At 44.8% G+C, this 14,415-nt stretch overlaps 1 protein-coding gene across 1 annotated transcript in view; it reads left to right on the top strand.

Annotated features, from left to right (window-relative positions):
- Window positions 1-14,415, top strand: part of LOC139276752 (receptor-type tyrosine-protein phosphatase gamma-like) — an 824,375-nt gene that overhangs the window by 793,339 nt on the left and 16,621 nt on the right. Inside the window, exon 25 of the mRNA XM_070894762.1 lies at window positions 2,525-2,653. Coding sequence (XP_070750863.1) covers window positions 2,525-2,653 — 129 coding nt within the window. The remainder of the gene's footprint in view (window positions 1-2,524; window positions 2,654-14,415) is intronic.

The following is a 14,415-nucleotide window of genomic DNA, read 5'->3' as shown; positions in this document are numbered from 1 at the left end:
CCAACATTTTCCCCACTACTGATGTCAGGCTAACAGGTCTATGATTACCGTTTTCTCTCTCCCTCCTTTTTAAAAAAGTGGTGTTTCATTAGCTACCCTCCAGTCCATAGGAACTGATCCAGAGTCGATAGACTGTTGGAAAATGATCACCAATGCATCCACTATTTCTAGGGCCAATTCCTTAAGTACTCTGGGATGCAGACTATCAGGCCCTGGGGATTTATCAGCCTTCAATCCCATTAATTTCCCTAACACAATTTCCCGCCTAATAAGGATATCCTTCAGTTCCTCCTTCTGACTAGATCCACTGTCCCCTAGTACATTTGGAAGGTTATTTGTGTCTTCCTTCGTGAAGACAGAACCGAAGTATTTGTTCAATTGGTCTGCCATTTCTTTGTTCCCCATTATAATTTCACCTGAATCCGACTGCAAGGGATTGAGAGGTTTTGAGAGATTGAGAGTAGGTTGCTGGGGCGGTAGTTGGCTGGATTTATCCTGCTTTTTGTGGGCAGGACATACCTGGGCAGTTTTACACATTATCGGGTAGATGCCAGTGCAGTAACGAGGATAAAATTAATTCTCACTTGGAGAAGCATGGGTTAATAAGGGACAGCCACCACGGATTTGTTAAAGACAAACTGTGACTAAGAGTGTTGATAAAGGTAGTGCAGTAGATGTTGTGTGTGTATATAGAGTTTCAAAAGGCATTTGATAAAGTATCACACAACAGACTTATTTAGGAAAGAGAAGCATATGGTATTAAAGGGATGGTGGTAACTCAGATACGTAATTGGCTAAGGGATAGGAGGCAGCGAATAGTGGTGTATGGATGTTTTTTTGACTGGACATAAGTATGCAGTGGGGTCCCAGGGGTCGGTACTAGGACTATTGCTTCTCTTGTTCTAGATTGATGACTTAGACTTGAGTATAGGGAATACAATTTCGAAGTTTGCGGATAATACAAAACTTGACAATGTAGTCAACAGTGAGCAGGATAGTAGCAGATTTCAGGAAGACATAGACAGACTGGTGAAATGACACATGGCAAATGCAATGTACTGCTGATGTGTGAAGTGATATACTTTGGGAGCAACAACATGAGAGGCAGTATAAACTAAATAGTACTATTTTGAGGGGCTGCAAGAGCAGAGGGACCTCGGGGTGCATATTCCCAAATCTTTTAAGATGGGAGGGCAAGTTGATAAGGCAGCTAAGAAAGCGTATGGGATACTTGGCTTTGTAAATAGAGGCATTGAATACAAAAACAAGGCAGTCATGCTAAACCTTTACAAATCACTGGTTAGGCTTCAGCTGGAGTATAGTGTACAATGCTAGGTGCTGGGCACCATATTTTAGGAAGATTGTCAAGGCCTTGGAGAGGGTACAAAGGAGGTTTACCAGGATGATACCAGGCATGAGGGACTTCAGTTATGTGGTGGGATCGGAGACGCTGGGTTTGTTCTCCTTAGAGCAGAGGAGGTTAATGGGAGACCTAATAGAGGTATGCAAGATTATGAGGAGTTTTGATAGAGTAAGTAGGAAGAAACTGTTTCCTCTGGTAAGCGGATCGGTAACCAGATGTTATAGATTTAAAATAATTGGCAAAAGAACATAGAGGGAAAATAAGGAGATTTCTTTTCAAATAAAGGGTTGTTAAGATCTGGAATGTATCTGAAAGAGTGGTGGAAGCAGATTCTATATGAACTTTCAAAAGGCAATTGGACATATACTTGAATAAGACTAATTTGCAGGGTTATGGGAAAAAAGCTGGGGGTGTGACTAAATTGGACTGCTCACCCAAAGAGCTTGCACAGACATGATGGGCTGAATGGCCTCTTTCTGACCTGTAAGCTTCTATGATTTTTTGATTTATCCCTCAACCAACAGAATTGAAACATTATTAGGGCATTTATCACATTCTGTTTGTGGGACCTTGCCCATTGCCCATTGGCTGCCACGTTTTCCTACATTGCAACAGTGACGACACTTCAAAAGTATTTAATTGGCTATGAAATGCTCTCGGATGTCCTGAAGACATGAAAGGCATTATACAAATGCAAGTTCTTTTCTACTCTTTTATATATATATATATATATATATCATTTCCTTTCACAAACTAAATTCTGACTCTATGCATTCAATAGTAATTTTCAAAGAAGAATTGGATATATTCTTGAAAAGAAAAAATGTGCAGGGTTATGGAGTTAGAGCAGGTGATTGTGACTAATTGGATAGCTCTTTCAAAGCACAGGCATTATGGGCCTCTTTCTTTGCAAGGTTCTATGTATATATACTCTATACTAACAAAATTGATTTTACTTCGTTTCTGTATATTGTGTTTTTCTTTAAGTCAGAGCAAGTATATTTTTAAAAAGTAATTAAATTGAACCACGAGAGGTTCTGATTTCTCACAGGGACTTGTATATTATTGCGGAAATGTGCTGTATTGAAGTGCCATATCTTTCAGTGTGCTTCTAATCATCATACAGACAATAGTGATTAAAAGCTCTGTTCACTTTTACAGGGATATTACAGAAGCAATGAATTCATTATTACCCAGCATCCTTTGCCACACACTACAAAGGACTTTTGGCGAATGATTTGGGACCACAATGCACAAATTATTGTCATGTTACCAGACAGCCATGGACTGGTGAGTATCAAATATTTGTTGTAATTTAATTATTCCAGCTGCTGTTTTCTTTTCATTGATTTTTGTTTTATCTTTCATTTTAAAATATAAATCAGGTATAGCTTACCAAACCTTTTGATTAATGCTAACCATTTGAAGTAGGTTTTAGTGCAGAATATCTCGGAACTTGATTATGTAACGGCACCTGAATTTTTCATTTAATTGGGATTATAAATATTCAAATCTTACAGGTTTGAAACTCTCTGCATGATAGATAAGTTATTCTAATTATTCTGCTATAATGTAAGAATGCTAAATTTGGTCTTCATTAGTGATGCTTAACTCCCTTTTAAAATCGGAATATTCTTTCTGGTAAGAAATTCAGATGGCCCATTGCTGGTATTCACCGCGTTCTATAAATATGAAAAAGAAGAAATAGAATATGCAGCTCACTAATCTTAACTGTAACTCTGCCAAGTTGTGGAAAGTTTCAGTATCTGCAGTCTTTAAATGTTGAAGCCGAATGTATTTAAATTAGTCAAAGTTTAGTTTTAAAAAAAGATGACTTGTTTATTGGCTACGGGTAACATTGGCAGCAGTGACCACGCAACTCACTTCCTCCACAGCAATGCAAACAAGGCCAGGTGCACCAAAATGGGAGGAACATAAATGCAATTAAGAACAATTACATTAAAAAAGAAAGTTGAAAGCAAAAGAGACAAGTATAAGTTATAATTGTGGAAAAATAGTTAGGAATTCATAATTGCCATTGCTTTGTATGGGAGCACCAGCTGTGATTCTGCCCTCTAATATTCCCCCTCCCTTGTGGTAGTTGCTGCAACCTCTAATGAGCACCTCCCCACTGAATACAGCTCAGAACAGGAACAAAGCAGAGCAGACTCCAGCCTGTGTCTGAGCCAATTCTCAGTGCTACTGTACCTGACTGATGTGCCATGCCATTTTTTTTTAATTTATCTTTAATACTGTACATCTGTGGGGCACAAAAAATGAAGAAATATTATTGTCGCATTATTAATTTTGGTCCTGAACAAAACTTAGCACCAGCACATTACTTAACTCGCACTGCATTTTAAATGAAAATATTAAATTTTAATGGAGGGAAATTGGGCCCAATTTAGGGGGCTGACCTCCAATGCCCAAACAGCATAGAAAACATGTCCAGGCCATGTTGTTTCAGGTGCTGTAGAGACGTCCCTTGCATCAGCCCAAAAGGAGCATTAGACTACTTGCACATACTAATATGAGGCCTAACTCCTGTTTCAGAACCTTTTTCCTCAATTGGGCAATAACTAGGCAAAACAGGCTTGAGGGGCTGAATGGCCTTCACCTGTTCCTGTAACTAAGCAGAACTCGTTTTTGCAGTTCCACAGTGGCCTAGCCAGCGGTCCTTAAAGGGATCGTTGGAGGCCTCCGAAGAACAGACACATTTTTGTTCAAACTTGCTGTAATGCGGAACCAGAAGGACCAGGAGTGCTCCTGCACCCTCCACAGCAATGCTGCGAGCCGCTGCTGGCCCTCTCCTCGGTCCCCTCCCAATCTCTTCCACCCCACCCCCCCCCTCCCCCCCAGGGCCTAGCTGAGGGTTGATGAATGCACCACAGTTGCCCATTTGTCATCCTCACTTCACCAGCAAGCTTTCTGGAAATACGCAGTAGACATCCACAGTTTGCTGGCCTTATTCAAATGAAGGCCTAATATCGGTTGGGCCTCGGGCCTACCTATTCTGGTGGAAGGATCGTTCCATGCGACTAGTTTGTGCTGGCCTAGCGGTGCGAACCAATTTCCACCCTGTTATCTTCAAATAGTTACTAAGAGTAGCCTTTCATGGGAATTAATCCAAGAAAAGATGTAAATTTATAGGAATGGAGTCAGGTTTATTTATGGAATATAGAGATTTAATATAAATTCCCCCTCCTACCAAAGATAAAGAGTAGGTACTTCAGTGAATCTGGTAAAGAGCTATTTCAACTGCAGTGCATTACTTATAGAATCAATCTAGAAATTCATGGCCACAAATGGAACCTGACCTTTACTTAACATGGACTGTTTTATTTTCTTTTGTGAAATTGACTTTCCATTTCCTGTCTTATACTTGCTGTGCTTGATTAAAGAACTGTCAAATTTACACTTACTTAGAGGCAAAGTTCTTTCTTAATATTATGCATGTAGTTAATGTCCATCTCAACCCTAAAAAAGGCAATTATTTACTAGTTGAGTGTCAGAACAGTAGCCAAGAAGATGTCAAAATTAACAGTAACGTTCAAAGCAGCTGGAGTGTGAAATGTTTATTCCACCTTACGGGAGAACCTTCACTGCAGGGGACTAGAGTTTACAATGAAAGCACTGGAGCTAAAGAAAACAAGCCAGACCATATTTTATGGGGATTTTGTCATTAAAATTGTTAGCAGTATTTCTGAAGGTCTCGTGGAGGACTAAAGGTGATGTTGACAAGTGCAACAAATGCCTTGTTTTAAAGTGCGTGGTGCTTGTGTAATTTAATTTTTAATATCTCATTCCGTGGTGTGTTGAGGAAAAATTAAAACTTCAACATGGATGTCGGTGACTTATCTTTATACTATATTTTAATGAGTTTTTATGTGTATATTTAACTATTATATATTAAAAGTGGTGCGTGGTGCAAAGATATTGCACCTATCGGTGGCACTGTGAGCATAATGTGAACTGGAATCACACCCATAGGAAAAATAGCTTTTAATGAAAAGGTCAGTAATAAAAAAAACAAAGTCAGTAATGGAGTATCTTTAAAAAAATCTATGCCACTTAAGGAAGAAGCCACCAGATAAGCACCCATGGAACAACCTCCTATCGCCAAACTCGACAGCCACATGAAACACCCACACAAACCTCCTCCACCCTCTCCAATTGAAATCATCTGGTGAACCACCCTACCTCTGAGGATTGGAAAACCTCATGCTGTGGGACTCCCCCAACAGCCAAGACATTATTTCTCTCTGGCACACCACTTCCCACCCTAAGGCAAAGTCACAGAATTAACAACAAGAAAACCGGCACACTAGAATTGGAAAACGCATCACTGTCCCCCGGTTCCACACCACCTGCAAAATGGAAAAAATAGCTGTCTAAGCCCCCCCACCTCCCGCCCCCCCCAACTGTTGAGACAACACCTGTACTCTGCACTCTTTGGTGGTTGGAAAGTCCCCATTCAGAGAACATTAGTACTGCCTTCCCCATCCTCTGCTGAGGTGACATTCTCACTCCAAGCCCACCCAACCACACTGAGACCAAATCACCGCCAATAACCCAACACTTAACTGGGACCGCACCCCTGCTGAGCCAAGGTTCACACTCTGGTCATTTAAGAAGTACTTTTTTCATTCATCATAGATTAATGGTCGAAGATGCTGCACAGTGCACAAAATCAATTGCACAGGGCCTGTACTTGAGGCATCTAGAGTGAGGACATCATCTTCTGTGACAAAAACATATTTTGTCTATTAAATTCTTGGTTTGGATTCTGTACTGCTTTAAACAGAAAGGGAGGGGTTTAAAAACCTAGGATCACAGAGACGATGGACCATGTTTCAAGGAAAACAACATTGGAGCAGAAATTTATCTTGGTTGCACAAAACAGGCTGCAGTGAATCAGCATCACATTTTACACTCCATCCGATTTTCTGCTCCATTGACAAGAAAATCGGATGGAGTACAAGACGGGCTGGCAATTCACTATTGCCCATTCTGGACTGCAGTTCAAGACAAGTTTCTACCCCACTAGCTCAGAAAAGAGATAGTTTGTCTGTACAAGCCCCGCCCAATGTCACGCCTCATGTCCCGCCCACTGTCATGTCTTAGCCCATACAAATGTAAATTGATAATTCAAAGATCAATTCCTGGAGGCTTGAGGTATGAATTATTTACAAGATCGGAGCTATCACACTAAATCATAAGTTTATTTATTCTAGCGTCAAAAAATGACTAATCATCTAATATTGTTGAGAAAAACAACCCTTTGTGGATGGGCTATACAACTTCAAAGAATTCAGTATTATATTTCTATGGGAACATTTATCTGAGAGTTTTTTCAGTTGGAGAGTCTGATGCCTTTATTTAGCAGAGTATCTGCTTTAAGAAAAAAACCAAAAAAACCTGCAGATACTAAAAATCTGAAAACAAGAGCAGAGAAAGCTGGAAATATTTAGTAGGTCAGGCGACATCAGTGGAGAAACAGAAGCTGGGTTTCCTTGGCGATGCCAATACCAGGTGCCAACCTTGTGACATACAGTTAAAATAGCATCGGGGTCTGATTGGCATCATCAGACCCAACTGGTGAATCGCAATGAGGCCCTCATCTGAGGCGAGGGACTCACAAGTTGCCCAAAACACACCTGTTAGAATGGCACTGGGTGTGTGTGCAGTGTGGATCTGACATTTTAACTCCCCACCCCCCAACATACCGTCCTCAACAGCTGCTGGTGTTAAAATTGGGGCTTGAATCTCAGCCTAATAGTGTTTTGTCAGGCCGCCGTTCAAAGAAGGAGAATCACATAGCAGCTATTGACACATTACAGTCGGCCCAAGTACAGTGTAAGGGTTCTCTGGTTGATCCCTAGTACTTGCTTTCTAGATATAGGACAGATAAAGACCGATTCCGGCTTGTAGGGAATACAAAGTCCATTTACAGGAGTGGTTGATGTTGCAAAATCCCAGGAATGTAACGTTCACTCACTGATAGTTGATTTACAGCTCATGGTATGAAGCCATATTTTACTCTAGGAGGGTAGAGGGCATATTTACAACATGTCTTCCCTGCTGGCGGATGGCACACCACGTTGCAGCCTCATTGTGCTGCACCCTAGAGGGGGTGATTGAGGGTTCACTCCCAAGATTGTCCACACTGACCCCAATATTGGCTTGCCAACTTGGCTCTGTTGGAAACACTCTCACCTCTAAGTGAAAATGTTGTGGGCTCAGTATTGTGTGAACTGCACTGCATTGTTCTCATTAAAGCAAGGTCCCACCTCTTTGCTCCAGAAGTTCAGGATGAGGCAATAAACCAAGGTGCTGTCTAATTGTTCCACTAGTATAGATGGATCTTGTTCACCACTATTCAAAAGCAGAGAATTCTCCTAGTGTCCTCGCCAATGTTCCTTCCTCAGTGAAAATCTCATTATTATTTATCGGGTATTTGTGGTGCAGAATAGTTGCCACGTCACTGGGCTCGAAAAGTAATTTATTATTTGAAGCTTTCTGAAACATTGCAATGCATAAAGCACTAAAGTAATGCTATCATGATATATTACTGTTGTGGGAGGATGCCAAGTAAAAACATGTCTCACAATCAAAGGAGAAAAAAAATCAGACTGGTGGAAAAGAAAACATAAACATGTATATACCACTAAATCGCTAGGAATCACATGCCCCTCCTCCACCAGCAGTGCTTCCAAAGCATTGAAATTAATAACAATCCCATATCCATGATAATGAGTTGCAAATTTGAAACTAGCAAGAATAGCACAGGTCTTGAAAATAACATAAAAGTGCAATTTGATCTAAATGCAAATGAGTTGGGACAATGTTGGAAAGGTTTATTTTTCCACTTTGCTACTTTTCCAAGTTGTTACATGATCTCGCATGCCTAAATCCTCCTCTGTTATATATCATTCCCTGCCAAACCCACCATAAAACCAGGTGATGGGAAATATGCAAAATGATGAGGAGGGTGGGGGGAGGCGGGGGAGGGACTTTAAATATGATACTGAGGCTGGAAACCAATTCTCCAGCGTTCCCCGCCTGACTGGAAGCCAAGCCTGTCAATCAGGCTGACTTCTGCGTGGGGAATCTATCAGTCACGCTGTGGAATTAAAACTCCACAGCATCCAGTGAGACCCGGACTTCTGGGTTTCCCACACTCTACCGGGCCCCTCCACTCCGAGCGGGTCCAAAAGTTCAAATTCTCCTGCAGAATCTAAATCTGGAAGTGTAAGTTAGAATATTTAATTCAATCTAAAATCATATACAGAAAACAAAATAAAGAGAGGGAAAGAAAGATGGGATTAATATAAAAGAGACAGAAAGAAAATTCGCTGCCTCAGAGAGCTGTGGAAGCTGGGACATTGAATAAATTTAAGACAGAAATAGACGGTTTCTTAATCGATAAGGGGATAAGGGGTTAAGGGGAAGTGGAGCTGAGTCCATGATCAGATCAGCCATGATCTTATTGAATGGCGGAACAGGCTCGAGGGGCCGTATGGCCTACTCCTGTTCCTATTTCTTATGTTCTTATGTAAAAAATAAATCTTTATTTTTAAATCTCCAACATTAATTAAAATCTGAAGGAATGAGATTCCACACTTATAAAAAATAATTTTCAGTGCCAGAGAGGTTGTTTCGTTGTAATTAAGACTTCTTATGCTGTTAAATATTCACTTACACTTGAATGGATAAGCCCTAATCTTTTCTGGTGTGATTTGTGGATAAGTACTGCAACGTCAGGCGTTCCATGTGTTGCAATGCCAAATCTCTCGGCGAAGTTTGTGGAGGAGCAGAGCAATTCGGACAGCAGCTTTTTGATTTCCGCATTTAACTGCCAATGTGCGGACACTGGAAGTTGCTGTCCAATTTACTCCTTAATAACGGTGAGCGCTGATAGCCTCACTGTTACTCCTGCCACAAACTCCGGGCCTTGGTCATTACAACCTATTCTTAATTAACTTAGATTTGCTCAGAAAATATATTTATGATCTTTGTTCTGGACATGTAAATAACATATCTTGCAGCTCCCACAATTGCACCAAGGCCATTCCTTGCAGAAAATATAATGCTACTGAAATTATATGGTTGAGTATTTATCAGACTTGATTTGTCTTATTCTCAACTATGTAAGGCAGTAGTATTCATTTTTATATGGTAGCTTTGTAAAATTATTTTTCTTGTTTTCTCTCCTGTTCTGGGCCCTTTTAGCCATGTTGTCCCTCAACTGGATTAGCAGGACCAACTAGGATCTTTAGTAAGAGATCTGTTTTTCTAGAGAGAAAGATTCCTCTTTTATTTCTGTTCTCTCTCCTAGACTCCACTCGTTAAATAGGCTATTCTATGACAGAAGGTTGGAGGGAGGGGGGAGCAGAGGCAGGTAATGTTACAGAGGAACAAGTCATCATCATCATCATCATAGGCAGTCCCTCGAAACGAGGATGACTTGCTTCCACGCCGAAAAGGGATGAGTTCATAGGAGGTACAAGTAAGCAGTTGATATTGGGGCGAGGAACCTGAGTTCGGGCTCAATGTGGATGTCAAGATTGTGAATAGTGTGCTTCAACCTGAGACAGTAGCCAGAAGTGAGAGTCAGTGGCTTTGGTCTTCACAATGTTTAGATGGAGGAAATAACCGCTCACCCGAGACTCATCATCATAGGCAGTCCCTCGAAATCGAGGAAGCCTTGCTTCCACTCTAAAAGTGAGTTCTCAGGTGACTGAATTGTCCAATACAGGAATTATAGTCTTTGTCACAGGTGGGACAGACAGTGGTTGAAGGAAAGGGTGGGTGGGGAGTCTGGTTTGTTGCACGCTCCTTCCGCTACCTGCGCTTGTTTTCTGCATGCTCTCAGCGACTGACGAGCAGTCTGACAGCACAGAAGCTGGAAGAGAGTGGTGCTGAGGTAGAGCTGGGTGCCATCAGTCTATATGTGGAACATGAACCTATGTCTGAATAATTTTGTGAGGAGGCAGTTTGTAGATAAGGAAGAGGAGGGGGTCAAGGATGAATCTCGGGGGACCTCCTCACAGGCAACCGTGTGAGACTGGGAAGAAAAGCTATTGCTAGAGATGTTCTGTCTATGATTAGATAGGTTCGAGCAGAACCCAGCGAGGCATTTATACAAATTGATTTTTTTTTTAATGAATCTATCCAAAGCAAGGTTTGCACGTTATTGTTTCTTATCAAATGTATCTTTGTCCTCTCTTGAAAGCTTTGATTTCTTACTGGGCACAGTTCCATGCACAGTAAGAGACCTTGTACAAATGGCCATTATTCATCCTCGGGCTGTTTAGCTGTGGGGTAGCATCACAATTGAGCTCGAGTCTGTTCTTACCCAATATCTGTACTCCTGAACTTTCAACACCGATCGCTGGATGGCAATCTGAAGTGGAAACTTTGGCCTATTTTACTCTCCCTAACCCAGGACACTGAAGTTAATTGTAGCACCCCTACAGTGTTCCGGCTGAGATCACCTTACACAGCCTAGACTGGCGATTTTACTTGATTCTATGTTGCTCAGCTACTCAATGGATAGAATTATTGAGCCACTGGGGAGCTTTGGTGTAAAATTTTCAGGTCTCAATTCTAATTCAAACTAAAGACTTGCATTTATATAGCACCTTTCACAATCTCAAGGCTTCCCAAAGCATTTTTCAGCCAATTAAATACTTTTTAACTATAGTCACTGTTGTATCATACACAATGCGGTAGCTAATTTGCACACAGCAAGGTCCTACAAACAGCACTGTGATAATGACCAGATAATCTGTTTTAGCGATGTTGGTTGAGGGATAAATATTGGTCAGGAAACTGGGGAGAACACCCCTGCTCTTCTTCAAAATACCTGTTAGGGCGGACAGGGCCTCAGTTTAATGCCTCATCTAAAAGACGACACCTCCAACAATGCAGCATTTTGTGAGTACTGCACTGTAGTGTCAGCCTAGATTTTGTCCTCAACTCTCTAGAGTGGAACTTGAACCCACAACCTACTGACTCGGAGGCGAGAATGCTACCACTAAGCCCCAGCTAACACCATGAGCCATGGTCCTGAAGTGACCATTCAGTTTTTTGCGTGCAATCAAACAAATCCTAAGGGAACCTAAAAAAAACCCACAAAAACATTGCCAAAACATAGAAACATAGATATAGCAACATAGGGCCCAAGTTTCGGGCCACTCCTAGAATGGCGCAGCCTCAACCTGGACGCCCGTTTTTCGCGCCACAAAATGCGCCTAAAAAAAAACTTCCGTATTCTCCGGCTCCCTGCTGGTCCTCTTGAGCCAGGCGCGGCGCAGCACGAGCTGTAGGGGGCGGAGCCAGGTCCCTGCGCTGAAAACAGTGCTGGGACCTCTACACATGCGCGCTACAGTGGGCGCGCATGTGCAGTAGCTCCAGGCGCCCAAAACTGTGTGGGTGGAGCCCAAAGCACGCAGCCCCTAGCCCTGGCCGAATGGCCTCACTGGGGCTGCATGCATAAGGCTCCTCCCACACCTGGCTCCTGCTTCCTCCCGACCCAACTCGACTCCCGCTTCCCGCCCCCCGCCCCCCCCCCCGGACCGGACCCGCGCTCCCCCCCACTCGACCTGACCTCCCTCCCTCCCTCCCCCCCCCCCCCCCCCAGAACCGACCTCCCTCCCACCACCCCCCCGACCCGACCCGCGCTCCCGACCCCCCACCCCCAATACCTGGACCCGACCCGACCCGACCCGACCTCCCTCCCCCCGCCCCCGACACGAACCGACCCGATCTCCCTCTGTTCCCCCCCCCCCGAAACCGAACCGACCCGACCCGCGCTCCCTCCCTCCCCCCCGAACCAGCCCGACCTCCCTCCTCAAACCCCCCCCCCCCCGACCTGACCCGTGCTCCCGACCGCCCCCCACCCCCCCGGACCCGACCTGAGCTCCCGACCCCGACTCGCGCTCCCCCGACCCGACCCGCGCTCCCGACCCCGACCCGACCCGACCCGACCCAACGCCACCTAACTGTAAATCTGGTGCTGGGGATGGGCCCTGCCCGAAGTCTTGGGCCCGTTCAGCCTCCCTCCCCCTTCTCCTTTCCCCCCCACCCCTTCTCCTTTCTCTCCCCCCTTCCCCCTCCCCCTCATTCCCCCTCCCCCTCCTTTCCCCCTTCTCCTTCCCCCCTTCTCCTTTCTCCCCCCCTTTTCCTTTTCCCCCCCTTCTCTTTCCCCTTCTCCTCTTCCCCCCCTTTCCCCTCTTCCCTTCTCCTCCTCCCCCCCTTTCCCTTCTCCCCCCTTCCCCTTCTCCCCCCTTCCCCTTCTCCCCCACCCCCCTTCCCCTTCTCCCCCTCACCCCCTTCCCCTTCTCCTCCCCCTTCCCCTTCTCCTCCTCCCCCCTTCCCCTTCTCCTCCTCCCCCTTCCCCTTCTCCTCCTCCCCCTTCCCCTTCTCCTCCTCCCCCTTCCCCTTCTCCTCCTCCCCCCCTTCTCCTCCTCCCCCCTTCCCCTTCTCCTCCTCCTCCCCTTCCCCTTCTCCTCCTCCTCCCCCTCCTCCCCTTCCCCTTCTCCTCCTCCCTCCCCTTCCCCTTCTCCTCCTCCCCCCCTTCCCCTTCTCCTCCCCCCTTCCCCTTCTCCTCCTCACCCCTTCCCCTTCTCCTCCTCCCCCCTTCCCCTCCTCCCCCCATTCCCCTTCTCCTCCTCCCCTTCCCCTTCTCCTCCTTCCCCCCCTCTCCCCTTCCCCTTCTCCTCTGCCTCCCTCCCTCTCCTCCCCCTCCCTCCCCTCCCCCTGCCCCCCTCCCTCCTCACCCCCTGCCCCCCTCCCTCCCCTCCCCCTGCCCCCCTCCCTCCCCTCCCCCTGCCCTCCCTCCTCCCCCTCCCCTCGCTGTCAGAAACACAGACACTGACAGACAGAGAGTGAGAGACACACACAGACAGACAGAGAGGTAGAGACACTGACAGAGACACATTGGGGGGGGGAGGCATCCCAGCACGCTGTTGGAGGGCACCCGGTGCTGCAGTCGGTAAGTAGAAATGTTTTATTTATTGATTTAAAAAAAAAAAATTTTCTTATTAATTTTTTTTGATTGATTTATTGGTTGATTTATTGATGTTTTTATCATTTATTATTGATGATGGCTCTTTATTTGTAAAACTGAAGTGTTTAATGTTTGTAAACTTCCCTTTAAAACCCCCCCCATTCCCTACGCCTGATTTGTAACCTACGCCTGATTTTCTAAAGTGTAGACAAGGTTTTTTCGAGCGTACAAAAATCTTCACTTACTCCATTCTAAGTTAGTTTGGAGTAAGTTTTCACTGCTGAAACTTTGAAAACAGGCATAAGTGGCCGGACACGCCCCCTTTTGAAAAAATATTCTGTTCCAAAGTGAAAATGTTCTAACTGACTAGAACTGGAGCAAACTAAATGCCGAGAATTTGAATTTCTAAGATACTCCGTTCTACACCAGTTGCTCCAAAAAATCAGGAGCAACTGAGGCCGAAACTTGGGCCCTTTAAGTTTCGGACCCTAGTCTCTGACTTAACTGTGTCACTCTCCATCTTAATGAAGAATTCTACCATATTATGGTCACTCTTCCCCAAGGGGCTTCTCACAACAAGATTGCTAATTAATCCTCTCTCATTACACAACACCCAGTCTTGGATGGCCAGCACTCTAGTTGGTTCTTCGACATATTGGTCTAGAAAATCATCCCTTATACACTGCAGGAAATGCCACCACAACACATAGCGCTAAAAAAATTAAAAGAAAAAACAATCACACTTACCTTCGGAGTCCATTACCTACCTCTTCGCCAACGGGATGGTAAGACCGCCCTGATTTCCCAGGCGGTCATTTCGGGATGCACTTCTGGGCAGATGGGTCAGGCAGGAGCTCAAACTCGCGCCGGTGTCGCAACCAGGGCCATTTCCGCCACCTCCAGCGTGATCCTACCACCAAACACATCTTCCCTTCCCCTTCCTTTTCAGCATTCCGAAGGGACCACTCCCTCCGCGACACCCTAGACCACTCCTCAATCACCCCCAGCACCGCCTCCCCTTCCCACAGCATCTTCCTGT

The sequence above is a fragment of the Pristiophorus japonicus genome, chromosome 12, assembly GCF_044704955.1.
Source record: "Pristiophorus japonicus isolate sPriJap1 chromosome 12, sPriJap1.hap1, whole genome shotgun sequence".
In the NCBI taxonomy this organism is placed as follows: Eukaryota; Metazoa; Chordata; class Chondrichthyes; family Pristiophoridae; genus Pristiophorus; species Pristiophorus japonicus.
Note: the sequence above shows the minus strand (reverse complement) of the source record. Positions and strands in the feature narration are given on the sequence as shown.